The sequence below is a fragment of the Nycticebus coucang genome, chromosome 18 (assembly GCF_027406575.1).
Source record: "Nycticebus coucang isolate mNycCou1 chromosome 18, mNycCou1.pri, whole genome shotgun sequence".
NCBI lineage: Eukaryota > Metazoa > Chordata > Mammalia > Primates > Lorisidae > Nycticebus > Nycticebus coucang.
Genome location: NC_069797.1, coordinates 51,432,190 through 51,458,521, shown reverse-complemented (window position 1 = coordinate 51,458,521; position 26,332 = coordinate 51,432,190). Strand labels below are relative to the sequence as shown.

The following is a 26,332-nucleotide window of genomic DNA, read 5'->3' as shown; positions in this document are numbered from 1 at the left end:
CATTGTTATGTGTCAAATCTAAATTGATCTATGCATGTTATACCTCAATCACAAATCTCTTGTTTAAAAATAGTAAAATCTAAATAGATACTGATAGAATGGGAATACAAGCAAAATAAAGATTTCCGATACACACTGTATGCCTACAAATCACATGTACCCCATAAGTATGTACTAGTATGTATTTGTAATAATTAAAAATGTAAAAATACTCCCAAGACTAGGCACAGTGGCTCACGCCTGTAATCCTACCACTTCTGGGAGACAAAGGCGGGAGGATCACTTGAGCTCAGGAATTTGAGCCCAACCTGAGCAAGAGTCAGACCCCTGTCTCTACTAAAAATAGAAAAAATTAGCCAGATGTTGTGGCAGTCACCTGTAGTCCCAGCTAAAGGCAGGAGGATGGCTTGAGCATGGGAGTTTGAGGTTGCTGTGAGCTATGATGGCACCCGGGCGACAGAGTAAGACTGTCTCTAAAAAAGAAAAAAAAAAGATTTCCAAACCCTATTTCATACCATATAGACAAACAAATCCTGGATGGATTAAAGAGTTACATATAAAAATTATAGGAGAAAATATATGAAATCATATATATCATTTAGGAGTGTGAAACTTGCCACCTTAAGGAAACTTATGGCCCTCCAGGTCCTTAAGTGCAGCCTTCTAACTGAATCCAAATTTTACTTATCAAATCCTTTCATTAAAAGGGGTGAAACAGGGCGGCGCCTGTGGCTCAAGGAGTAGGGCGCCGGTCCCATATGCTGAAGGTGGCAGGTTCAAACCCAGCCCCGGCCAAAAACCACAAAAAAAAAAAAAAAAAAAAAGGGGTGAAACAGAGAAAGATGAAGCTTTTCTTACCTCCTTTGGTGCTTAAAAAAGAATGATCTTAAAATCAGAAGGCCGCCGGTTCTCCACTCCAAAAAATGAGAAGCCACAAAAGAAAAGAGCAAACGTATTTAATTACTGTTAGGTAATTGCCCCAGACCGGTTGAGTGCCCCCCCTTTCAATTACAAAAATGTTAAAATTTTAGAATGGTCTTTAAAAGTCTAAGTGCAATGATAAATTGAGGAAATTTTCAAATAGATAAAAATTTGTAGTGAAAATTGTTCCCTGTCCTTGAGCATGGGTTTGCTTTCTGCTTGAGAGACCTAAAGAGTCTCCAGAAGGGCATGTGAGTTGTGTATGTTCAGAAGGGCAGAAAATTAACCTCCAAGACAGAATGTATATATGAGGCGTGGCACTACCAGGCCTAATGGCTATAGTAAAGATTCTCTAGATTCCAAAGGTCTCTTGATGCTGGAGGCAAAGGTTGTACTCAAGGTCTGCAGTTTTGGAAAAACAAAGGTGGAGACATCCTATCCCATCTTCTCCAGTCCTCCCTATCAGTGCTGATATCTGATAAGCAGTTTTTATCCTTTTATCTACTTCTTCCTGTTTTATGATAATAAATACAGACCTGGAGGTTTTCTGGAGAGGACTCCTCCCTGAGTTCTTCAGTCCCACTCTTCATTCCTCACTCCAAAACTGCTTCAAAAACTCTAAAAATTGGGGCGGTGCCTGTGGTTCAAGGAGTTGGGCGCTGGCCCCATATACCGGAAGTGGTGGGTTCAAAACCTGGTCCCGGCTTAAAAAAAAAACTCCTAAAAATTGATAAGAAAGAAACGAACAGTGCAGTAGCAATAGATTATTCAATTATGGAGAATTTGAAGAGGCCACTCCCAAAGAGCAAACCCTAATGGTCAATAAACCTTTTCTTCACCAGGAGTTTGAGATAAAAAATAAAAGACAAAAAAAAAAAAAAAGAACCACAACAAAAAAGTCCATAAACCAATTAGTAGACATTGTCCAGTAGAGAACTGTAAATTAAAAAACAATGAGGTCATTTCTCACCTATCAGATTAGCCAAAATTATAAACAATAACATCTGCTGCTGGAAGGGATAAGGAAAACAATACCCCCAGACATTGTTGTTGGAAATGTGAAGTGTCACAGTATTTTGGGAAAGCAATCTGGCAATATCTTTTTCTTTTTTTTTTTAAGAGAGGATCTCCCTCTGTCACCCAGGCCAGAGGGCTGGAGTGCAGTGGCAGGATCATAGCTCACTGCAGCCTTGAACTCCTAGGCTCACACAAGCCTCCCACTTCAGCCTCCAAAGTAGCTGGGACTACAGACATGCACCACCTCATGTGGTTCTTCTTCTTCTTTTTTTTTTTTTTTTAGAAATAGGTCTTAAACTCCCAAGCTGCTCCTCAGTCATCCTCCCACTTTGGTCCTCCAAAGTCCTAGCATCACTGGTAGGAACCATTGTGCCCAGCTGGTGGTAGTATCTATTAAAATTAAAAATTCTCTTTTCCCCAGTAATCCCATTCCTGGGAAACGCTAACATAGAAACAAAAGCATCAGTACCCAAGGACAGGCATAAAGCATGTTTACTGTAGCTGTGTGGCAGTGGCAAAACCCTGGAAAATAAGTCAGTGCCCATTCAAGAGGAGAATGGAATAAAAAAAAAAAAGAGAGAGAGAATGTAATGTTATGAAGCCATTAAAAAGAATGAGTTAGACCTGTCCCATCCAACTTGGAACATTTCTACTATGTATTTATGGTTAAAGGAGAAAAGCAAGATGCAGAGAAATATATGCAATACGATTCAACTTTTTAAATATAATAATAATATCCCCAAACAAAAAATATTAAATACAACTCCCTCTAAAAATAAAATAAAAAGTGTGTGTGTGTGGTGTATGTTTATGAATTGTTATGGAGAAAGGTGGAAGGAAGGAAGTTAGGAAGGAAGCAAGCCAGCCAGGCTATTAACATGGAGGAGGAAGAGAGAAATACTTAAAAATAAGTTTCTACCCTGTTTCCCCGAAAATAAGACAGTGTAAGGTGTGCTCCCAAAGATGCACTAGGTCTTATTTTCAGGGGACGTCTTATCTTTCCTGTAAGTAGGTCTTATTTTCGGAGGATGTCTTATTTTTGGGGAAACAGGGTATGTATGTGATATGACCCCATCCATGCAAAATTATGTACACATAAAGAAATGGGGGAAAGGACTGTCACTATGTGGGTGTGGGATTGCAGATGACTTTTACTTTTTTCATTTTTTTTTAGGGTTTAAATGTTGTATGTATATATAATCAGTCAAAAATAAAGCTATTTTTATTGTTTGGGGGTAAATATTGGCATGTAGAGGTCCTAAAGGGATCTGATGTAATGAGCATACAAGATCAATATTTAATTAACATATCAATTGCTTGCCTGTCAACTGATGTTTTCCAAAATCTTTGAAGTGTAGGTTCTCTTAAGTAGCCAAGCTGTCATCTGAAACATTGTTTACAATTCTCCCACTTAGCAAATGCAGAGGAATGGAATGATTATAAATGCCAAAGCCTTAGGAAATGATTAAAGTAGGTTTTATTTAAGAGCCATCAAATGACAGCATCTTCTATACTCACCACAGTTTAGAATTCCTCACCATCCTGATCTCCTGGCAACATCCAACCCTTCTATCATTGCCTTCAAACTTTTCAAAATTTTAAAACCTTTGACTTGTTTTTGCTATTTTTAAATTTTATTTATTTATTATTATCATTATTATTATTGTAGAGACAGATTCTCACTTTGTCACCCACGGTAGATATTATTGTAGAGACAGAGTCTTACTTTGTCACCCACGGTAGAGTACCTTACCGTCACAGCTCACAGCAACCTCCAGCTCTTGGGCTTAGGCCATTCTTTTGCCTCAGCCTCCCGAGTAGCTGGGACTGCAGGTGCCTGCCACAATGCCCAGCTATTTTTTTGCTGCAGTTTTGCCGGGGCAGGTTTGAACCCGCCACCCCCGGTATATGGGGCCGGCACCCTACCCACTGAGCCACAGGCCCCGCCAGTTTTTGCCATTTTTATTACTTCCTTCCCACAGTGCTTGGCTTCACTGGCCGGGAATTCACCTTGCTCTGGTGGGATTGTTTTGCCTCTTCTCTACCTTTGCCCTGGGACCTGCCAGGTTCGGGGGAGGGTCACTGGTACTTCGGCTCTGAAAAATGTTAGGGACAGAGGGTAGACAGGAAGTTGGGCTTTACTTGCTAAGCATTCAAAAGTGAATAAGGCTCGGGCGCTGGTCCCATATACGGAGGGTGGACGGTTCGAACCCGACATCGGCCAAACTGCAACAAAAAAATTGCCAGACGTTGTGGCGGGCGCCTGTAGTCCCAGCTACTTGGGAGGCTGAGGCAAGAGAGACGCCTAAGCCCAGGAGCTGGAGGTTGCTGGTGACACCATAGCACTCTACCGAGGGTGATAAAGTAAGACTCTATCTCTTTAAAAAAAAAAAAAAGTGACTAAGGCATGATCCTATAGAAATCACGACCAGATGTGTCATCAGTGCTCACTGCACAGGTCTAGGTTAGTACAGGGGAGGATGCCAAGATTGGCGAGGGGGAGGGGGCAGCCTCTAGGGCGCTAGGACTCAGCGGAGGCAACACCAAGAGCAAAAGTCTAAGGTTCTCCACGTGTAGTGCCAGACCAGCAGTGTTTGCAAGTATCACCTGGGAATTTGCTGAAAATTCTAATTCTCAGGCCCTACTCACGACATACTAAAGCGAAACTATGGGTGGTGGGTACTAGAATCTGTTCTATCAAGTCCTCCAGATGATTCTGACGCACGCTGGAGTTTGAGAACCAGGACTCTGGTAAAGGCCTGAGGACGAGCGGGAGAAAAGAAAGGATTTGTGAAAGACCTCGGATGCCAGTCAACGGGTTAGACTTTACCCCGTAGGCGCGGCCTCTAGCTTTTTAAGCTGGGCCTATGTCACTCACACACTTTCCCCATCTCGTTTCGAGGTGCGCTAGCATTCCCCCGCCCCAGGAGCCAATTAGAGCCCCCCACGACTCTCGGCACTGGGCCAAGAGAGATCGGGCCGCAGACCCTACACCCCAGTTCCATGTGGCTCCCATCCGGGAAGACGTGAGCACACAAGGGAGACCCACAGGAACCGAGCAGAGGCCCTGGAACCGGACGCGTAAGACTTGCGCACTGCCCCACGCCGGCGGCGCGGGAGCGGGAGGGTCTGTCGGCCCTGGCTCCGCCCCTAACTCCGCCCCTAGCTTGAGGGGCGCGGCCTTCGGGACTGGAGCCCCGCCCCATATGCCCCGCCTTCGGCCCACCTCCCCGGGCCGTGAGCTCGGTAGCGCGCGCGCGCGCGCGCCCGGGGCCGGGTTGCAGGGCTGGGCGCGCGCCCCGCGTCCCGGGCAGAAAGATGGTGGCGAGCGCGCGAGTGCAGAAGCTGGTGCGGCGCTACAAGCTGGCGATCGCCACGGCGCTGGCCATCCTGCTGCTGCAGGGCCTGGTGGTGTGGAGCTTCAGCGGCCTGGAGGAGGACGAGGCTGGCGAGGTGCTCGATTGCCGGGCGGGCAGACGGGCGGGCAGGCCGGTCGCGGGTGCGCGCGGGGTCCTGGCGGGGCTGCGGGTGCCCTGGCCGGGGAAGTGGGGCACCAGCCGCGTGTTTGCGGGCGCTGGCGGTCACCTGGAGCTGAGCATCGGGTCCCTGGCGCACCCTTCCCAGGCAGGCCTAGGGAGCTGCGCGCAGGGGCAGTGTGTGACCCGGAGACCCGGGCCGGACAGACTGGGGCCCGGGGCGGGAGGAGCAGGTAGTGGAAGGGTGGTCTGTGGCCCGGGGAACGATGAAGGTCAGGCGCGGGGAGCGGGGCTAGGAGGCGGGGCTGGGCCGGAGCCTGCGGGGAGGTGGGGAGCCCCAGGCCAAACTTTCTGAAGTTGGGAGGGGGCGGATGTGTGTGCGCCGAGGGCAGAGGAGTGGGGCCAAGGAACCCCGGGCATCCTTGTCCAGCTATACCTGAGAGGTAGGGGGCAATGAGGAAGTGGAGCTCTGGGCTGGAATTAGAGCCTGGGACAAAGTATGTACCGGGGAACTGAGGGAACTGGGAGTGACCCCGAGGGAGAGAACTGGAGGTGTGGCTTGCTCAGCCAGGGGTTTGAAGAACCTGGGTGGGTCTTCAGAAGGGTATGGGAGCGGAGAAGTGAGCTGAAGAGTGGGCCTCAAGTCATTAGGGAATTGGGGAGCGTGTCCCTCTGGCTGTAAGGCAATGAGGACAGCAATAGCTGGTTTAGCAGATCCCCAGGCCCTGAAGCAGAGGCAGCTACCATCCCGCTCAGTCCCCAGGTCCCAGACTCTTGGCTGATGTGGTTTCAGCTGGAGGCAGAGACACCTTCTCCCTTTAGGAAGGGTCCAGTGGGGGTTGAATTCATCCTGGAAAAGCAAAGAGGATAGGCCAAACCATAACCCTAAGCTTTGGGTAAGAGATCAGGGATTCCCTGCCTCTACCCCCTTGTTCTGGTGCCTTCCGGGCTCTGGGTCAGAGGCTCTGCTTGCTTTGTCCTCTTGGGCTTCTCCACCTGGCAGGGTAAAGGCCAATGGAGCCCCAATGTCCACTTCTGCTTTCTACATGTTGGCAGTATGGAAAGCCTGGTGTGGAGACTGAAGAGCTGCCCTTGCCTTTTTTGGGAGAACCAAGAGGGGGGGAGCTGGACTGAGTCACATGAGACCGTAACTCCAAAAGGAATTAGTGGTTGGGGAGGCTTGCTCTACAACATCTGCAGGGAATGAGCTTATTCTGTGTGGACCTAAGTAGGTGGAAGAGGAGAGGGTTTCAGGCTCAGTATAAGGAGACTCTGGGTGGATGGGACATTCTAAGATGGATCAGGCTGCCCAGGTAGTTAGGGAGCTCTCTAACTCCAGAGTATGAGAACTGAGGCTGGTGACCACTCTGGGGAGGGGCGTGTCAAAGCATCTGAGTCTTCTCCAAAACAAATGGTCTTTCAAATGGGCTGAGGTCCCTGCTGCCCTGCCCACAGCCAGGGTGGAGAACTGGAACAGTGGAGTGGTTGAGATACCATCCCTACCCCCACCCCCTTCTTCAGCTTCCTGGCTGATGTTGACAGGGGAATCCCAGAGCAGGTTGGAAAAAGACTCCTGATGAACTGAAGGTTGTGGAGTCTAGGCAGCCATTGATGCTTGGACCCCTCCTTAGCAACTGCCTCTCCAGGTAGTGTAACGGTGCTTGGGAAGGTGAGCCCTGAGTTGGACAGCCCACTTTGCCATCCTCTTCCAGCTCTGCTCCTGAATAGACCACTGGCAAATGACCTTACCTCCTTCTATACCCTCAAGTATCCTCCTCAAGTCGGGGATAATAATAGCAGCTCTCATGTTGGGTGATTAGAAAGATGAAATGAAAGCGATGCCTATGAAGCACTTGCAGGAGTTCCTGGCACATGCTAAGCTATCTGTAAATGACTCTCATTATCTCAGCACTGCACATTGGGAACATGGATTCATTCATTCATTCATTCATGCATTCATTCATTCAACTAATATTAAGTCCTGCTTTGTACCAAGCACTGTGCTAATACTGGGATACAGAAATAAAACAGATGAAGACCCTGCTGTCAGGGGCAGGCAGTCTACAGGGAGAGACAGAAAGTGGAAAGGAAACACAGTAGAATAACAAGCAGCTGGTTCAGATCAGGTATGGGGAAAGGCTTCTCCCAGGGATGGGGGGGAAGGAGAGTTCAAGCAGAAGGCTCTGAGCAGAATGGGTTTAGCTGGGTACCCCAGAGGAATGGACAAGAGGGTGTGGTATTTTCCCTGAAAGAAGGCTGAATCCTGTGTGGCTGGAACCACAGTAAGGGGCCCATGTTTTATTCCAAGTGCAGTGAGAGAGAAACAGAGAGGTGTAAGTAGCAACAGGATCCAATGTGCATTTAAGATGTGCATGCACTCTAGAGGGGGCCAGAGTGGATGCCAGGAATGATCACTAACCTCCAAAGAGCCAGTTGCTAATTTTCAGAGCTTTTACAAACACTATCTCACCACTTATTTTAAATTTTAAATGCAGTCTTGAGAGTCCGAAGAAGGTGGGGTGAGCATTTCTGTGTTCACTGTGGCCCAGAGAAGGATCCCAAGGAAGAGCTACAGAGCCAGGAAGTGGCAAAGGACTTTAAATGCCTCCTTGGTGAGAAGGAGGGGGACACTAAAGCCAGAATGCATCTAGGCCAGAGGACCAGTCCCTTCCCTCTAGGCCAGAGGACCAGTCCCTTCCCTTCCCTCAGCTGGGTCCCTCAACTTAGGGGCTATTGGGGGCAGCTCTCAGGAGCATAAGCCTGGGGCCTGCTGATGCTCATGGACATGCCTGGGAGGGGGCAGGGTGGGGGCTGGCTGCCCGGCCCCCAGAGCCTCTCTGATCCCTCCCTGCTACTTCCGGGTCTCCAGCCTCCTCTGGGATTGTCTTTCTCAGGGTCAGCCAGTTCCCTGCTGCAGTGTAGGGCACCACCATGCCTATCCCTTCCCACATCCTGTCCCCTACCACATTCAACCTGGCCCTGTGCCCTGTGTCCTGCCCTCCTGACCAGCTTCCTGACTCACTAATACTGGCTTCCACCCCAAGAACCCACAGCTCTCTGCCATCTCTACCCACCTAAGTTTGGGCATGTCTTTCTCTGCTTGCTGTGTGCCCAGGTCAGATGTCACATCTGATGTACACTCAGCTCAGTGAGATTACGTTCACCCTTCCTAGGTGTCCTTCCAGTGTGGGTACAGAATAGACCTGCTGCCTCCTCCTGCAGGTATCTATTCTCGGATGGCAATGGATACCCCAGCTGTCTTTGGCCACCTCTCAGGAGATCAGAGGGCTGGCTGGGTGCTGGGTATAGAGGGCCTGGGTGCCAGGGTATAGAACTGGGACTCTGGCTGAAGGTGGCTATCAGCCTGACAATATGAGGTTCCTGCCATGCTCAAACAAAGGAGGAAAGGAAGGTCCTAGAGTGTAAGAAGCAGAGAGAAACCAGCCCCCAGGGGCCTCCACAGTGTCGAAGGGTCTTGGGTCTCTCTTGACTTCATAGCTATTTCCTCTTTCCCTTCCCATAATAACTATAAGGATGGCCACATTTACTGATGCTGCACCTATGCCAAGAGCTCTACATTCACTCATTCATTCAGCAAATACTGAATGTCTGCTATTGCCAGACCCTGTCCTAAGCTGCAGTAATGCCAATGAATGAAACTACAAAGATCCCTGCCTTTGGGGAGTATACGATCTTGTGACAGGGCAGCCACAGAGTAACACTGTATAAACAAATAAATGATAGGATGATAGAAGGTATGGCATGCTGTGGGAAGATGAAGCAAAGGATGAGGGTGGGCTGGAGTTTTAACTCCAGGGTGGACCCAACTGAGAAGTTGCCATCTGAACAAAGAACAGAAGGTGGTGAGGAATGAGCTGTGGAGGGGGAAGGGGACAGCAAGTGCAAAGGCTGAAGCCAAGAGTGCCAGTGGGATAGAGGGATATGGAGAAGGCCACTGCGGCTGGAATAGAGTGATCATGACAGGTTTTATAGGAGATGAGGTCAGAGAGAGCCAAGAGGCGAGAGGGAACAGCCAGACCAGGCTACACGGGCAGCCTCTGTAGGCTCTTGTTAGGGCTCTGGTTTTTACCCTTAGAGGGAAAGCCACAGCAGTTTTGAGCAGAGAAGTCAGGAAATGGGGATTTAAATTCCCCATTTAAACACTGTGGGAACACTGTATGGAACACCATAGGGAAAGACTAGGAACCAGGAGACAGAGAGTACAGGCAGGGGCTAGTGAGGGGCAGTGAGAAGGGGTCAGAGTCTGGGTAGGCCCCCACAGGATGTGCTGATGGAGTGGATGTGGGTGTGAGGGAAAGAGAAGAGTCAGAGATGACTCCTGACAGCCTGGGCAAGCTGAAGAATGGAGTTGGCATGAACTGAGATGGGGAAGACTGAAGTAGGGGCAGGTTGGAGAGGAAGAACAGGAGTTAACTTTTGGACGGGTGGTTTGGAAAGGTCTATTAGGCTGCCAAGGGAGCCTGGTGGATGTTAAATGCCTGGAGGTTCAAGGGAGCAATCCAGGCCAGAGATGCATCTGGGAGCCTGGATCTCCAGACACCCAGAGACTGAAAGAAATCACTTAGGAATTGATGGAGCTGGGACAAGGAAAGCCCCCAGGGCATGCCTTGGGAGACAGGCATGACAGGAATGGAAGGGAGACTGACTAAGAGTGGAAGCAGAGACAGGTGAGAAGCCAGGCGGGTATCCTGGAAACCAAGCCAGGAGGTTTGCTTCAAGGAAGAGTGTGATCTGTTAAGTCATGCCACAGAAAGGCCAAGAAAGAAGAGGACTTAGCAGTGGGGAGCTTGTGGAGGGGAAGGCCCATGGGAGAAGGTTTACAGTGAACAGAGAAAGCAGTGAGGCCAGCTTGGGGGGATGTGCTCGGACAAGTTAAGGAACTGCGGTGAGCTGACAGAGCTAGCTAGACTCAGTGCCCACCCCAAGACTAAAGTGTTCCCTCGCGCCTACCTCTTGCTTCTCTGTCCCTTCCACATTTCATCCACCAGACACCAGCCAGATGTCCCATGTGCCAGCTGTTCCAGGCCCTGGGGAGGTGGAGCTGACATGCCTCTCCTCAAGGAACTCACTGTCTGCTAGAGAAACATCCAGGGTTTTGGAGCTTAGCAGATCCCACTGGGGTGGATGGGATAGCTGAATGCCAGGGGACTTGGAGCTGGAACTGAAAGCATGGATGGGAATTAGTCAGGGAGAGTGGGACAAGGAGAGCAGGGGAGAAGGTGGGTGGACATGCTATTCAAGAAAGACCAAGCCATCTATGGGAAGCATTTGGACTTGAGGAGAGGCACCAGGGGACAGAACACATGCAGCCAGGAAGCAGGGGTGTGGCAGCCATGGTGGCACATCACTACAGAGTTCCCTTCAAAGGACAAGCTGTTGCAAGTGTGGTGAGGTGACAGCCTCCTGCTACGGGCACCTTCAGGTCCTGCCTCAGCATTCCGGCCATGTGTAGAGGTGGCAGAGGACTCACCTGTGCTGCCTCCTCACTGAGCTGGCCAAGGCTTCCCCAACACTGCACTGACGTTCCTCCTGCCCCTCTTCTTGCGGTCTGAAGCCTTTCCTTGCCAGCTCCTGCCTGTGCCGTTGCACAGGTGTGCCCCCAATCTCTTGTTTTCATCTCTGCTTCCAGAGAACCCAGTACTGAAGTCTGAGGTTTCACCTCTCTTCCTCCCTCCTGGGCATTCCTGTACTCTCTGTGGTCTCAGTATTCCCACATGGAAATGTTTTAGTCCATAGAATGCTTTGGATTCATTTGGAAATTACAGTCTTCTGAAGAACACCATCTCTTCCCAGTCCCTGGTAGGAGTTCAGGGGCTTTAAGTAAACACTCTTATGTCCTCTGCAAGGGGGGTCTCCACACCCTTCCCTTGGGACACATGTGGATGTTCATTTTAATATCTGCTAAAAAAGAAAGTGGTATCTGAGTCCAGAGCAAAAATAGCACAGTGCCGTGTGATCTGAGAGCAGTGGCGGGCAGGAAATGTGATGGCACAGTGGAGGGCCAGCCCATGTTTCCTCAGCTGCTGGTTAGGCAGCGTCCCAGTGACAGTGCTGCAGAGTCCTCAGATGAACAGAACTTGTTTAGGTAAAGGGTAGGCAGGAGCTTTTAGGTCTTAGGGTGTCCCTAAAACAAAATGGAGCTCAAGGAGCAGGAGGGGATAAATGACTGCTTCCATGATACATGTCTGCTTATCTTTTACAGAAAGGAAGGCAGAGGAAGCCACGGCCACTGGACCCTAGAGAGGGCTCTAAGGACACAGACAGTTCGGCAGGGCGGCGGGGCAGTGCAAGCAGAAGGCATGGACGCTGGCGGGGCCGTGCTGAGAGCCCAGGCATGCCCGTGGCCAAGGTGGTACGGGCAGTAACGAGCCGGCAGAGAGCCAGCAGGCGGGTCCCACCTGCCCCACCCCCGGAAGCCCCAGGCCGCCAGAACCTGAGCGGGGCAGCAGCTGGGGAGGCCCTGGTAGGAGCAGCTGGTTTCCCACCACATGGAGATACAGGGAGCGTGGAGGGCGCCCCCCAGCCCACGGACAATGGCTTCACTCCCAAGTGCGAGATCGTGGGCAAGGATGCGCTGTCTGCACTGGCCCGGGCCAGCACCAAGCAGTGCCAGCAGGAGATTGCCAACGTGGTGTGTCTGCACCAGGCTGGGAGTCTCATGCCCAAGGCTGTTCCTCGGCACTGCCAGCTATCTGGTGAGGGACAGGGGTGCCCCAGTCCTTCACAGGCTTAGGTTGGGAGGGTGGCATGGTCCAGATCATCACCCCCATTTCTCAGAGGAGAAAGAGCTCAGAGGGGCCCACCTCCCTTCCCAAGTTTTCACACAGTGTAGTAAGAGGCAGAGGTGAAGCAGAGACCCAGGAGCAATGGGCTCTAAGTCCAGGCAAGCAGCCCCCAACTCCCATCTCACCCCTACTCCGTGTGACCCAGGCTTGGCCTCAGGAAAGGAGCTCAGGGGCTTTAAGTAGACACTGGACTATATTCTATTCTCAGGGAAGATGAGTCCCGGCGTCCAGTGGGACGAGATGAGGGCCCAGCAGCCTGTGGATGGCCCCCCAGTACGGATTGCGTACATGCTGGTGGTTCATGGGCGCGCCATCCGCCAACTGAAGCGTCTCCTCAAGGCTGTCTACCATGAGCAGCATTTCTTCTATATCCATGTGGACAAGGTACTAAGGGTGGGGGGAGGCCAGAAGGTATGGAGTGAGCAGAGCAGAGACTCGGAAGGGCATAGACAGAAAGTGTTCCTACCTTGACTCAAGTATCCAGAATGCGGGAGGGGCCCCTGCAGACTGGCAAAGCCGTTCAGAGCTGGAGCCCTGCGCTGTGCTTTCTCCATTTCATATCTCATGTTCTCTGTCCCAGTGTAGGAGTGGGGTGGTTATAATGCCCAGCTGCATCTGCTGAGTATCCCCTCTCCCCAGCGTTCCAACTACCTGCACCGTGAGGTGGTGGAGCTAGCCCAGCTGTATGACAACGTGCGGGTGACACCCTGGCGCATGGTCACCATCTGGGGTGGGGCCAGCCTCCTGAGGATGTACCTACGGAGCATGCAGGACCTGTTGGAGGTGCCTGGCTGGGCCTGGGACTTCTTCATCAACCTCAGTGCCACCGACTACCCAACTAGGTGTGGGGCTTGGGCTCAGAATCCCCTGGATGGGAGGGGAGGCCTCTCCAGGTGGTTGCAGGACCCTAATGGACTCTCTCCCCTCCCCCAAGTCTCATTCTGCGACCTGCACAGCCTAGACTTGGCCCGCCACCTTCTAGGGGAGAGGTTGCTGAAGGATGATCTGAGAATTGAGAATGACAGGGGAGGGGGAGCCATAGGCCAGTACCTGGTTGTGTCAGGTCAGGCAGCAGTGGGTAGAGGAAGGATGGGCTGGGCTTCTTTGGGGGCCTCAAGTGCCCACCACCCAAGAGCATCAGCCAGAGATAGGGCACACGACCAGACTGTTCTCAGTGACGAAGGAGCGGGCCACAGTGAAGGGAAAGAGTACTGGAGGGTCTGTCGTGGGCCAGTGATGGAGTATCCCTCACACATGGCTGCTGGCCACCCATTCCTCACCAGGACCAATGAGGAGCTGGTGGCATTCCTATCCAAGAACCGGGATAAGAATTTTCTTAAATCACACGGCCGGGACAATTCCAGGTGAGGAGGATGGGGGAGGAGGCCGTGGCTCTGGGGTCTTGTCCCAACCTCTCCCACACAGTGGGGCTCGGTGGCCCCAGCCCTGGGTTACAAAGCCTCCAAACCAGTCACAGGTTGAGGAGTGCTGGTTGCCAGGTGGGTGAAAGAGTTTAGACCCCAACCTACAGGACCCCTGCTATGGCTCTTCTGCCACCCACAGATTCATCAAGAAACAGGGCCTGGACCGGCTCTTCCATGAGTGTGACTCGCACATGTGGCGCCTGGGTGAGCGGCAGATCCCAGCAGGCATTGTGGTAGATGGTGGCTCTGACTGGTTTGTGCTGACACGCAGCTTCGTGGAGTACGTGGTGTACACAGACGACCCACTTGTGGCCCAGCTCCGCCAATTCTATACATACACACTGCTCCCAGCCGAGGTGGGTGAGGGGGCAGGCACACTAGCCAGGGAGGGCATGGCTGGGCTGGCCGCAGCTCACCTTCCACCCTCCCTTGCCACCTGTAGTCCTTTTTCCACACGGTGCTGGAGAACAGCCTGGCCTGTGAGACCCTAGTGGACAACAACCTGCGGGTCACCAACTGGAACCGCAAGTTGGGCTGTAAGTGCCAGTACAAGCACATTGTGGACTGGTGCGGCTGCTCCCCGAATGACTTCAAGCCACAGGACTTCCTCCGGCTACAGGTGCTTGTCCGTAGCTCAGAAAGGCTGCCGTTTGCTAGGGCTTCACCCCGGCTTTTCACTCTTAGCGTTTCAAGGTCAGAAGGGCAGGGTAAGCCAGTCAGAGAATCTGGGGGACCTCCACCTGGAACAGTTCTCAGGGGCCTGGGACCACAATAGCAGGAGAAAAAGCTGTAGGAGGCCGATCTCTAGGCAGTGCTGAGAGGGGCCCCTGCTGTGCTCTCTGGGACCTCCAGAGCCCTTCACTTTCCTTGCCTCTCCCACTCTAGCAAGTCTCCAGACCCACTTTTTTCGCCCGGAAGTTCGAGTCAACTGTGAACCAGGAGGTATTAGAAATCCTGGACTTCCACCTGTATGGCAGCTACCCCCCCGGCACACCAGCCCTCAAGGCCTACTGGGAGAACACCTACGATGCCGCCGATGGCCCCAGTGGGCTCAGTGATGTCATGCTCACCGCTTACACTGCCTTCGCCCGCCTTAGCCTGCGCCATGCCGCTACCACCGCACCCCCACTGGCCACCCCCCTCTGCAGGTGAGACCCCCTTCTGACATACAACAGGCCTTATGGGGAAGCCAACTAGAAAGCAAAGACAGCCCTACCCACAGTGAGCCCAAGGCAAGGGAAAATGCAAATACAGACAGAGGCAAGAGCCAGGCATGTAGGTGCTGTGGGGTGTAAGATTTGGGGCAAAGGAAATGCCTGGGGATGGGACTTCCCCAGAGCCCCCTCCCTGGGACTCCAGGCCAAGTTCAGTGTGCTGATGGCATCTCCCTTTCTCCCTGCTGGAACCTTCTTAGGTTTGAGCCCAGGGGCTTGCCGTCCAGTGTGCACCTGTATTTCTATGACGACCATTTCCAGGGCTACCTGGTGACGCAGGCGGTGCAGCCCTCAGCCCAGGGCCCGACAGAGACGCTTGAGATGTGGCTGATGCCCCAGGGGTCGCTGAAGCTGTTGGGGCGCAGTGACCAGGCCAGCCGGCTCCAGAGTTTGGAGGTGGGACAGGTCCCGCGCCCTTGCCTTCTCCTGACCTCCAGCAAGACTCAGGGTAGTGGGATGACAGGGACAGACACCAAGGAAGGAGTAGGGCTTGGTTAGGCCTTTATGAACTGGGTTCATTTGGCTCTTCTTTTCCAGTAATGGCAGCCTTGGTGATGCCCTGTGCTGAAACCCTGTCTTGCCCCGACATGTGCACTTTGAGGAGCAGCTCCCAATTGGGAGACAGGCTGTACAGGGAGGAGGGCGGGAGTGTCAGTTCCACGACTTCTAAACTGTAGAGATTTCTTCTAGAGGGACTTGGACATTCAAGTTGGGCCACAAGATTAAGCTGTTGGCTATCTCTTCAGTCTTTTTCTTAGAGGCTTTGGCTTCATGTGGGAATGAAGCCAAAGCCTCTAAGGCTGTGAACTCCATCTCTACCTTATGTCCCCACCATTGCAGAGTAGTTCATAATAGAAGCCTAGAACAGATCTCAGAGCTGGGAGAGATATTAAAGATCTCCTAGTCTGACCCCTTCATTTTGCAGATGGAAAAACTGAGGCCCAGAAAGAGACAGAGACTGGCCTGAGGTTACAGAGAGAGGCAGCGACAGAGTAGAGAAAAGGACCTCTCTCCAGGCTCTTGCCTAGCTGCCTCCTTCCCTACAGGTTGGCACCGAGTGGGACCCCAAAGAGCGTCTTTTCCGGAACTTTGGGGGGTTGCTGGGTCCGCTGGACGAGCCTGTGGCCATGCAGCGCTGGGCCCGGGGCCCCAACCTCACAGCCACTGTGGTCTGGATTGACCCAACCTATGTGGTGGCCACATCTTATGACATCACAGTAGATGCTGAGACCGAAGTTACACAATACAAGCCCCCACTGAGCCGGCCCCTGCGGCCCGGGGCCTGGACTGTTCGACTGCTTCAGTTCTGGGAGCCGCTGGGCGAGACCCGCTTCCTTGTACTGCCCTTGACCTTTAACCGCAAACTACCTCTCAGGAAAGGTAAGGATGTAGTTCCCGAATTATGCTCTGAAGCAAGACAGAATAGGATTTGCCTCTTCTGGGAGGTGACACTAAGAAGCCAACCATCAGAGCTACCCCTAGCCCTAGAGTAAGGGAAGGAGGAAAGGTTGGGCCTTGATCTTCTATGCCTTAGTATGCCAGGGTCCTGCCCTGTGGTATGGTAGAAAGGGAAGCTTTAGAGTTGAGTAGACTTGGGTCTGGAACATAGTTCTGACAGTTTAATTGGCCTTTTGTCCTCGGAAACTATTTGGCTTTCCTGAGCCTCAGTCTTTTTTTTTTTTTTTTAAGACAGTCTTAAGTTGTCACCCTGGTTAGAGTGCTATGGCATCATAGCTCACAGCAACCTCAAACTCTTTGGGATCAAGCGACCCGCTTGCCTCAGATTTTCTATTTTTAGTAGAGACAGGGTCTCGCTTTTGCTCAGGCTGGTCTCGAACTCATGAGCTCAAGCAATCCACCCGCCTGGGCCTCCCAGAGTGCTAGGATTACAGTTGTGAGCCACCTTGCCTGGCCTGAGCCTCAGTCTCCTCACATATAAAGTAGGAGTAGTGCATGCAATAACAGAGACCTGGTGCATGCAACACAGATCCACTCAACCTAGCTCTAGTTAAAAAATGGAAATTATTGGAAGAATGCAGAGTTTACCCCACACAGAACCCCGAAAATGTCTCAGGTCTCACCAGGAACCAGAGGCGCTTTCTCCATCTCTTGGGGCCATCTTGTCCTGTCTCTGCTTATTGGCCTCAGGCTCTGGCTCTGTCTGCTTCTCCGTACATGTGTGGCCTCTTAGTACAACAGAGACTAGGCAGGGCCTTTTAGTTCCAAGGTTCCACATTTTGGGGACAGCAAATCTGATTAGTTATCCTAGTCCACCATGTAGCAGGTGGGCAGGGTCAAATGGCTGTCCTCTCGCTTGGCTTAGGCTGCGAAATAGCCTCTGAACAGAGGCATGGGCTGGATGGGTTCCTGCAAGGGAGGACCTGATACAGGTAACTGCCCTGTATAGGGACAGTATATGGGGAGGCTGAGTTGTAGTAGGTGATCAATCAGTAGATGTTTCCTTTTACCGCATCCTATCAAAGGAAGGTGTCTAAGAGCAGCAGTAGCCTAGAGGAGCGGGTGCTGGGGCTGTGGCAGTTCCAGGGAAGACCTGCACTCCTGGAATTCCAATCTACATAAGGAGACAGAGGGAAGAATGGAGGCCAGCTGCACGCTGGGATGGGTCTAGGGCTGAACCTCAAGGACAAAAAGAAGCATTCTGTAAGCCGAGGGGACATAGTTGGCTGATATCTGTGCAAGAGGGGTGGAGGGCCTGAGAATAGGTTTCTGAGGGCTCTGGAAGCCACTGATGATGGTCAAAGAGGGGCACAAGTGGCAGAAGCAGACTGTTGCCTTGTTTTCTAAAGTGCCTTGAACCTACTGTTTTACTTAATCCTAAAGTTGGGAATCAGGGCATACTGCCATGGTTTTATAAAACAACAGATTTTTTTGGCCAGGCACAGTGGCTCACACCTATAATCCTAAGCACTCTGGGAGGTTGAGGTGGATCTCTTGAGCTCAGGAGTTTAAGATCAACCTGGGCAAGAGCAAGACCTTATCTGTACTAAAAATAGGAAAATTAGGCTGTGCACCGTGGCTCACACCTGTAATCCTAGCACTCTGGTCGGCCGAGGTGAGTGGATTGCTTGAGTTTACAAGTTCGAGCCCAGCCTGAGCAAGAGTCAGACCTCCATCTCTAAAGATAGCCAAGCTTTGTGGCCGGCGCCTGTAGTCCCAGCCACTTGGGAGGATAGCTTGAGCCCAAGAGTTTGAGGTTGCTATGAGCTATGACTGCATGGCACTCTACCAAGGGCAAAAAAGTGAAAGTCTGTCTAAAAAAAAAAGAAGAAGAAAGAAAGAAAGAAAAATTAGCCAGGTGTCCTGGTTACTCAGGAGACCGAAGCAGGAAAATCGCTTGAGCCCTAGAGTTTGAGGTTGCACTGAGCTACAATGATGCCACTGCATGTTAGCCTGGGCAACACAGCAAGACCCTGTCTCAAAAAAATAAAATTAATAGTTTTCTGGGCACAGAAAATTCCTTGGATTAGCTCAAGGCCACTCAGCAAGTGGCAACTCTGGCAGAACTGGCATAGGAACTTGGGGTGCCTAGACTTGACTCTTGGATCTGGCCTTCATGGAATCTGTTGGGTGGGGTGTGCTTACTGCCTTCTCTGCACCTCCAGATGATGCCAGCTGGCTGCACGCGGGGCCACCCCACAATGAGTACATGGAGCAGAGTTTCCAAGGCCTGAGTGGGATTCTGAACCTGCCTCAGCCAGAGCTTGTGGAAGAAGCCGCCCGGCAGCACACGGAACTCACAGGCCGCGCACTAGAGGCCTGGACAGATGGAGAACTGAAGGGCTTCTGGTCTGTGGCTGGACTATGTGCCATGGGCCCCTCTGCCTGCCCTTCCCTGGAGCCCTGCAAACTAACCAGCTGGAGCTCTCTGTCCCCTGACCCGAAATCAGAGCTGGGGCCTGTCAAAGCAGACGGGCGACTCAGGTAGCAGAGCCTCAGCCAGCACCCCTGGAGGACCAGGGGAATTGCACCTTACAGACAACGGAGAGGTGTCACCTCTCACAGGCAAGAACCAGAGGCCAAGCAGCACACCCTTTCAGCCATCAATAACCCTCACAGACGGCAGGGAAGGTGAGCACAGCACTAACTCCTGCTGCTGTCTCTGCTAGGAACTGGAGGGTTGGTACAAACGTGAGGAAAAGGGCTCCAGCAGCATTCCACGCCCAGCTCTTCCACTCCTCCCTCTCTAATGTTTTTTTTTTTTTTTTTTTAATTTAAAAAGGAAAATGGGTGGTTGGGGGAGGAACTAGAAACAGAAGATGTGCAATAGGGCTCAGAGAAGCCCCAGGAAATGGGCCATGGCTGTGGGGGCTGGGCTTGCTGAGCCCACGTGCTGTCACTCTGGGTGAGGCTAGGCCTACCTCGCTGTCTGGGTCTTCGTACCCCAGCTTGGGCCTGTGGTGCTCATGGCTAAGGCTTTGCAGGGTTACAGGTGCTCTGCCAGGCTCTCTGGCCCAGAGAACAGGTGATTTGGGGGGGTACTGCAGAGCTGGGCTCTAGCGGGGACAGCCCCTCTTCTTACAGCCAGGGGACCTAGAAGAGGGCTGAGGCTGGCTCCAGGATTTTCGAACATACCCTGCCCCTGGATGGGAAAGACAGGACATCAAGACCCAAGACCAATGCAGAGTTTCCCAGACCCTGGGCAGGTGACCCTTCCTGAGCAACATGGGAGGAAGACTCTGTCGGGGCTCTCAGAAGAACCTGGACTAGCATTGTGCCTGAAGCTCAGTGTGACGTCTGAAATATGCAACAGAAGAAATATATCTCTATCTCTCTAAGCTGAGCCTCTGTGTTTTTCCTCCTGGGTGTTGGGGCTCAAGAAGGTGAAGGTCTCATTCCTTTAGAGTGGGAACAGGTTAGAAACCATCCAAGAGCCAGAAGGGACTCAATGGCCCATCTAATTCAGCTCCTTCTTTTTCTGAGGGATACACAGGCCCAGAGAAGCTTGGAGACTTGCTCATTGCCACTCAGCAGTCCAGTGGACCAGCAGGATTCAAGCTTAGATTGAGAGCCCTGACCTGTGCCCCCACCGTTAGGTCATGGCAGATGCTCACTTCTCTGTCCTCATCACCAGGACCCATCGTAGAAGCTCAGTCTTGCCTTTTGGGGCACCCTTAAGAACAGAGGCAATTCCAGCTATGGCCTGGTGGTCACTGTTGGAGCTTTTCCCTTTATGGGTAGGAACAGCAGTGGCTTGGGTCCATAGCCATGGCCCTAGGATCTGGGAGGACCTTGCGGAAAAGATCTGTTCATCCTCCCTCCCTTTCTCAAGTCTCCTCTCCCCTTCTGACTCTCCTTCTGTTGTCAGACAGGGCTCAGTGTCAATCCTTCACGCCTTTATATGGGAGGAGTAAGGGTGAAGGTTCCTAGACCTCAAAAATCACCCTATCAGCCAACCATACTGATTATATCAGCTCAGCTTGGGGGATAAATTCCTGCCCAGGCTGCCACATCTCAAGTTTTCCTAGTTGCCAGGAGAGGGCACTCCTGACCAGCAATAACAGTGTTAGGCAGATTTGTTTCTTTTTGTAGCCACTGTACTGACTTTGTGTGCAGCATCTCACTTATCCTCACAACCCTTTTGCTACCTTCATTTAGCACAGCAGCTCTCAACCTGTGGGTCGCGACCCACAGTAACTATTAAAGAGCCATGGAAAGAGGAAGTTTGAGAACCACTGATTTAGCAGATCGGGAAACTGAGGCTGAGAGCTGTGAAACCATAAGCCAAAAGTCCTCGCTTGCTATTAGATGGTGGCAAACAGGCTTCAGAGCCATCCTCAGTTGTGATGCTTTCCTGCTCTCCTAAGAGCTTGGCTACACAGGTAACTGGGAAGGAACTAACAGCAAGAACTCAAAAGATATGGCCTGGGGGCGGTGCCTGGGGCTCAGTGAGTAGGGCCCGGGCCCCATATACCAAAGGTGAAGGGTTCAAACCTGGCCCCAGCCAAACTGCAACAAAAAAATAGCCGAGTGTTGTGGCGGGCGCCTGTAGTCCCAGCTGCTTGGGAGGCTGAGACAAGAATATTGCGTAACCCCAGGAGTTGGAGGTTGCTGTGAGCTGTGATGCCACAGCACTCTACCGAGGGCAATAAAGTGAGACACTGTCTCTACAAAAAAAAAAGATATGGCCTGGGTTCTGAGGCTAAGATGATTATTCCTTCTGGTTCGCATTTTAATGAATGTCTGAAGCTGTACTCCAGTTCTCTAAACTGTCGGGGGTTTTTTGTTCTGTTTTGCAACATCAACTCTTAGGTCAATAAAAAGAAAAATTACCAGGCAGCGCCTATAGCTCAGTGAATAGGGCGCCGGCCCCATATACCGAGGGTGGTGGGTTCAAACCCGGCCCTGGCCATACTGCAACAAAAAATAGCTAGGCATTGTGGGCACTTGTAGTCCCAGCTACTCTGGAGGCTGAGGCAAAAGAATCGCCTAAGCCCAGGAGTTGGAGGTTGCTGTGAGCTATGATGGCACAGCCCTCTATTGAGGGTGACAAAGTGAGATTCTGTCTCTAAAAACAAAAAAAAAGAAAAATTACCTGGGCTCAGGATATTGGGCATAGGCAATAAATCTCAGAACATTTAGACTCTGCTGGACAAAAGCTCACAAGCCAGCCTATGGGTTTAAGGCAGGACTGTAGCTTGTGTCCCAGGCCATTCTCCATTGTACATGTAGTACACCAGGTCTTGGTTATAATTGTCACCTGTGGTATAAACATTTACAGTTTGCATTCTTCTTTAGCCTGGTAAATTATGATCCTGACTGAGAATTCTGGTTAATTGGTCTGAGGTGGGAAGCCAGCAAGGGTATATTTTTAAAGCAGGCAGGCATGAGAATTTTGGAGGTCTAGCCCCACCCCAGCTGCTCTGATGGCCTTAAGTTAGAAACACTGCAGGATTCAAGACCAGGCTCCAGGACTGCTGACCTAGTCAGAGGGTGTGCTTGGGGGATGGAGGCACTCCTCATTTTCTTCCCTGTTAAAGTCAAATGTGAGGCTGTCTGGCTTCTCTGCCTGAGTTCCTGACAGACAGGGTTCTCCAACCCCCATCTTTCTGTTGGGTTAGCTCTGGCCTGGAGGCTCTGGGGTTTTGTGGCTTCTTTGAAATCTTCCCCTGGCTGGGCCCCCGGGGTCAAGATCAGGATTCAGCCCAGGCAGATATGCGGTGGGGTCCCCAGAGCTGCACAATAACTGCTTTGGAGGGAAGAGAGCCTGGGCAGAGAGGCTTTTGTATTTTGTGGCCAGTGTGTTCAGTTTCCAGGGCAACCACAGACACCGTGGCTCCTTTAAAGGTGGAAGCCAAGACCAGAGGACAGCCAATTGGCACCCAGAGCCCAGTTACTTGGGCCAATGGGAAGTGGAGATGGGCAGTCAGGCTGGGAGGGATCCGGGACTGAGAAGTGCAGAGATCTGGGCGAGTGGAGCTCCCCTAGCTGGCAGGTTCGGCAGAAGCCAGGCTTGTTCCTACCAACACTTTCACCCCAAGGTTAGAGAGGAACTCTCACAGCTGCCAGGCATGCAGAAGGCAGTGCCATCTATAGAACACTAGGCCATGGCATGGTATCGACCAGGACAAGCAGGGGCAGGCGAGCCTGAGAGCCTGCAGAGCTGTTTGCAGATGCCCCTGCTCTGAATGAAGCTGTTCCTCTCAGCCAGGGTTCTTGGGGAGGGGTGTGGCACCTGGGGAAGGGCAGCCTTGTGGGCCTGCTGGTTGCACTCAAGGCTGATGTCCTTTCCTGGCACCCCTTGCCACTGCTTCTCCATGTGGACAGATCACCATGGACAACAGCCTCCTAGCCACAGTCGTGGTCACTGGTGAGTACCCACTGCCATTCTGAGTCCCAGGGTTGAGGCAGAGGCACCTTTGGCCCCTCACCATAATCTAGAAGCCCAGCTTCTTCCTCTGTAGGGTCACCTAGAGCAACATCCCTCCCCAAGCCACTTGGGAAGAATGCTGTGTATGGTTGGTCTTTGATCCCTGAGGTCCCTTTGATCACTGAGCACCATCAGTCCCAAGTGCTACAATATACCAGTCTTTGATAACATGAAAGGGACTGGGAATTCAGACTCCTGGGTCCTTACCTGCCTCCTCGAATCCACTGTTTTCTTTGTTTTTGTTCTGCAGTTTTTTAGCCGGGGCTGGTTTTGAACCCGCCACCTCTGGCATATGGGGCCGGCACCCTACTCCACTGAGCCACAGGAGCTGCCCCTGTTTTGGGGGGTGGGGGTTTGTTTCTTGAGACAGAGTCTCAAGCTGTTGCCCTGGGTAGAGTGCTGTGACATCACAGCTCACAGCAACCTCAAACTCTTGGGCTCAAGCAATTCTCCTGCCTCAGCCTCTCAAGTAGCTGGGACTACAGGCACCTGCCACAACGCCCAGCTATTTTTGTTTTTGTTGTTGTTGTTGCAGTTGTCATTGTTGTTTTAGCTGGCCCGGGCCAGGTTCAAACCACCAACCTCAGTGTATGTGGCTGGCAACCTACCTACTGACCTACGGGCGCTGCCCGAATCTACTGTTTTTAAGGGAATCTGCTCCTCCCACTGAGTTTGTCCCTCTGTAAAACTTCCTTTATACATACAAAGTACTCCTTTCCTGGGCAGAAGGTGGAGATGGGATAAGGCTACTCTGCTCTCCCTTGCAAATCTTTGTCCCAGAGAACAGATGTGGTGGCCCAAAGAGAGCTTTCTGTACCTTAGTTTGCCTTGCTTGTCAAGCTGATACCAGACCAAACGGGCCATTCCCACACCAACTTTTGGAGTGGGAGGAAATGGGCCCATGTTTGTCGGGTCCAGGCTGCCCACTAACTGTGCCTTTGGGGGGGGAGGGGAGTTTCATCCTTGGTGTTCATCATGGCCACCCTGCTGCTGCTGCGACAGCGCAATCCCCAGTGCTGCCAGGTCCTGTGCACCTGCCACTTCTTTCAGAGTCCCAGCCAACATGTAGTACCTTTACCCATCAACCTCTCGCTTTCATGCCTTGCCACCCCAATCTGGACCAAAGGGCATCTGCGCTCTGGCCAAGGAGAAGCAATTATTCAGTATGGAAGGGGCCAGTGGAATCAATTTTCTCTGAAGAACTCAGCAGCTTCCAACCTGTGTTCCCTCAGGGTCAGGGCAGCAGTGTGGAAAGGGTTAATAAGATCCTGGCTAGGCCCCTCCCTGGCCATTGTCAAACAGGATTCAAGACTGAGAGCTGGCTCAGTGCCTGTGGCTCAAGCGGCTAAGGCACCAGCCACATACACCTGAGCTGGGGAGTTCAAATCCAGCCCAGGCCCGCCAAATAACAATGACGGCTGCAACCAAAGAATAGCTGGGCGTTGTGGCAGGTGCTTGTGATCCTAGATGCTTGGGAGGCGGAGGCAGGAGAATCACTTGAGCCCAGAAGTTGGAGGTTGCTGTGGGCTGTGTTGCCACGGCACTCTAAGCACTCTAACCAGGGCGACAGCTTTAGGCTCTGTCTCAAAAAAAAAAAAAAAAAAAGAAGACTGAGAGCTGCTCACTGAAGACTTGAGTCTTTTCCTACCTTTCCAGGGAAAGCACTGAGCCCCAATTTCTGTGGGAGAGATAAGTGGCAACTACAGCATGGCCAGTCCTTTCCCCAGGGACAGGGTACCACTTGGTGTCCTGTATAGAAAGCAAAAGAAATCTGAGCTGCTTTCACCCCAGGCTTTGATCCCTCAGCTCTGGGCACCAGCCTGCTGGATGGAGGGATACCTTCAGGAGGCGGCTTTCTGACTCTCTCTCTAAAGATCATCAGAGCTGACTGGCAGATGATTAGAGAATGAGCTAGTGACCAGAGAGGAGAGTAATCTCTTTACACCAAGTGCATTTCAGAAATGCTGAGGGTCTGAGCTTTGTGCTTTGGCCTCAATGGAGAAAAGGGGCAAGAAGTTTGGACTTTGTTCTCTTTGCATGCTGACCCTAAATCCTGAGCTTCACCTAGAGTTGCCCTTCATGATTCCCAGGACTGCCCTTCTCCCCACTTCAGCACCATGGGATGCCCCACTGTGATCCAGCCAATGGAAAGCAGCCAAGAGTCCCTAGGAATGCAGGTAAGGATCCTTGGCGCTTCCACCTGGGAGCTGGGTTATAGGGGTATGCTTGGGTCCTAAAGCCAGCAAGGGGCCTAGTGTGGTTAGGGGGGACTAAAAATAATGCAGGAGAGGGGAAGGCTGCAGTTTCTTAGACGAGAGGAGGCAGTGCAGTATCCCTGAAATTAGGCTCACTCTGGGGAAGAGGATCCAGATAGAAGCTGGCTTCTTTGGCTTTTCTTAGTCACAGGGCTATCCGTATGGGGGCGAGGTATTCTGTGTGCAGCTGCCCAGGAGCCACCAGCTGCCCCTGTGGCAGCCAGCTCACCTGGCCAGCTATGAGTGTTTGAAAGAAGAATCGGCAGCAGCAAATTCACTAGCTGATTGCACAGCGCTTCGGGCTCTGGGCCTGCAGAGAGGTGACAGTCTTGGGCCCTTGGGGAAAGAGCTTTATACATAATACTCTTTTTACAAATGCCCAATTAAAGCCCCTTGGGTCAAAACAAGGAAAGGACCACTAGTGGAAATCACCAAGATTTGGCTGGAGGCCCCACTTTACCTCTTTGGGCAGAGGGAACAATGGCAGACCTCAGGCTAGGGAGGCCTTCTCAGGGGAAGGAAGCCAACAGCACTAGGACCCAACCAGTTTCTAGAAGGACCACTGGAGAGGAACTTTAAGAGGAGAGGAGGGGTGGCACCTGTGGCTCAGTGAGTAGGGCGCTGGCCCCATATACCGAGGGTAGCGGGTTCAAACTCAGCCTCGGCCAAACTGCAACCAAAAAATAGCCGGGCGTTGTGGCGGGCGCCTGTAGTCCCAGCTGCTTGGGAGGCTGAGGCAGGAGAATCGCAGAAGCCCAAAAAAGCTGGAGGTTGCTGTGAGTCATGTGACATCATGTCACTCTATGGGCGGCAAAGTGAGACTCTTGTCTCTACAAAAAAAAAAAAGAGGAGAGGAGACTCAGGAAGCAGCAGCCCAAAGAAAAGGAGGTATGTATCTGGTGGGAGGGTGTGGAAATGACTAATGCACGTGCTTTTCCGCCCCTCCAGCTGCCACCAAGCTATGAGGAAGCCCTAAGGTCACTGCCTGCAGCACCAACCCTGGCTCTGCTCACCCCTCCCAAGAAACAGCCACCTGCCCTGCTCAGGGAAACACTCCACTGTGTAGGAGGGAGCAACCACCCTTGTCTTCCCCTTCCCACTTCTCCAGTGAACTGGAAGGCAAAGCATTGAGCCTATGAAGGTGGCCCCTACCAATCTCTCTGCCGAAGGATTACCCCAGCTGGGCCCTGGTACCTAAGGCCCTCAACCAGAAAGATGCCAAAGCAAATCCCCACAAAGCTCAGGACACTATTGCCAAGGTTTTGCAGGAAGTGAAGACTATAAGGTCATGTACCCTGAGGATGAGGTTAACAAAACAAGTTCAAGGCAGA

The 26,332-nt window shown here is 51.9% G+C and overlaps 2 protein-coding genes across 4 annotated transcripts in view; one reads left to right on the top strand and one right to left on the bottom strand.

Moving 5' to 3' along the window:
* The first annotated feature begins 5,153 nt into the window (after nucleotides 1-5,153).
* Nucleotides 5,154-19,659, top strand: XYLT2 (xylosyltransferase 2). Of its 2 annotated transcripts, XR_008375429.1 has the most exons (12): nucleotides 5,154-5,391; nucleotides 11,638-12,130; nucleotides 12,429-12,604; nucleotides 12,860-13,062; nucleotides 13,504-13,584; nucleotides 13,784-14,000; nucleotides 14,087-14,263; nucleotides 14,530-14,792; nucleotides 15,059-15,254; nucleotides 15,905-16,238; nucleotides 18,482-18,947; nucleotides 19,401-19,659. XR_008375429.1 is itself a non-coding variant. In XM_053567834.1 (11 exons), exons 1-11 carry the CDS (start codon nucleotides 5,257-5,259, stop codon nucleotides 18,802-18,804), a joined length of 2,598 nt encoding a protein of 865 aa, XP_053423809.1. In that variant the 5' UTR covers nucleotides 5,154-5,256; the 3' UTR covers nucleotides 18,805-19,659. The 2 variants fall into 2 exon arrangements, 1 of the variants encoding a protein (XP_053423809.1); XM_053567834.1 differs by having other exon boundaries at nucleotides 18,482-19,659.
* MRPL27 (mitochondrial ribosomal protein L27) overlaps nucleotides 5,398-26,332 on the bottom strand; it is a 30,923-nt gene continuing 9,988 nt past the window's right edge. For both annotated transcript variants that reach the window (XM_053567835.1, XM_053567836.1), the window contains one exon: nucleotides 5,398-6,264. In XM_053567835.1, coding sequence (XP_053423810.1) covers nucleotides 5,845-6,264 — 420 coding nt within the window. In that variant the 3' untranslated portion in view covers nucleotides 5,398-5,844. The remainder of the gene's footprint in view (nucleotides 6,265-26,332) is intronic.

Bases quoted from the DNA above. Each gene is read 5' to 3' on its own strand.
- XYLT2 (XM_053567834.1), top strand. From the start codon at position 5,257: ATGGTGGCGAGCGCGCGAGTGCAGAAGCTGGTGCGGCGCTACAAGCTG. The intron at 13,585-13,783 runs GTGAGGAGGATG...TGCCACCCACAG, and splicing joins CACGGCCGGGACAATTCCAG to ATTCATCAAGAAACAGGGCC. The intron at 15,255-15,904 runs GTGGGACAGGTC...CCTTCCCTACAG, and splicing joins GCCGGCTCCAGAGTTTGGAG to GTTGGCACCGAGTGGGACCC.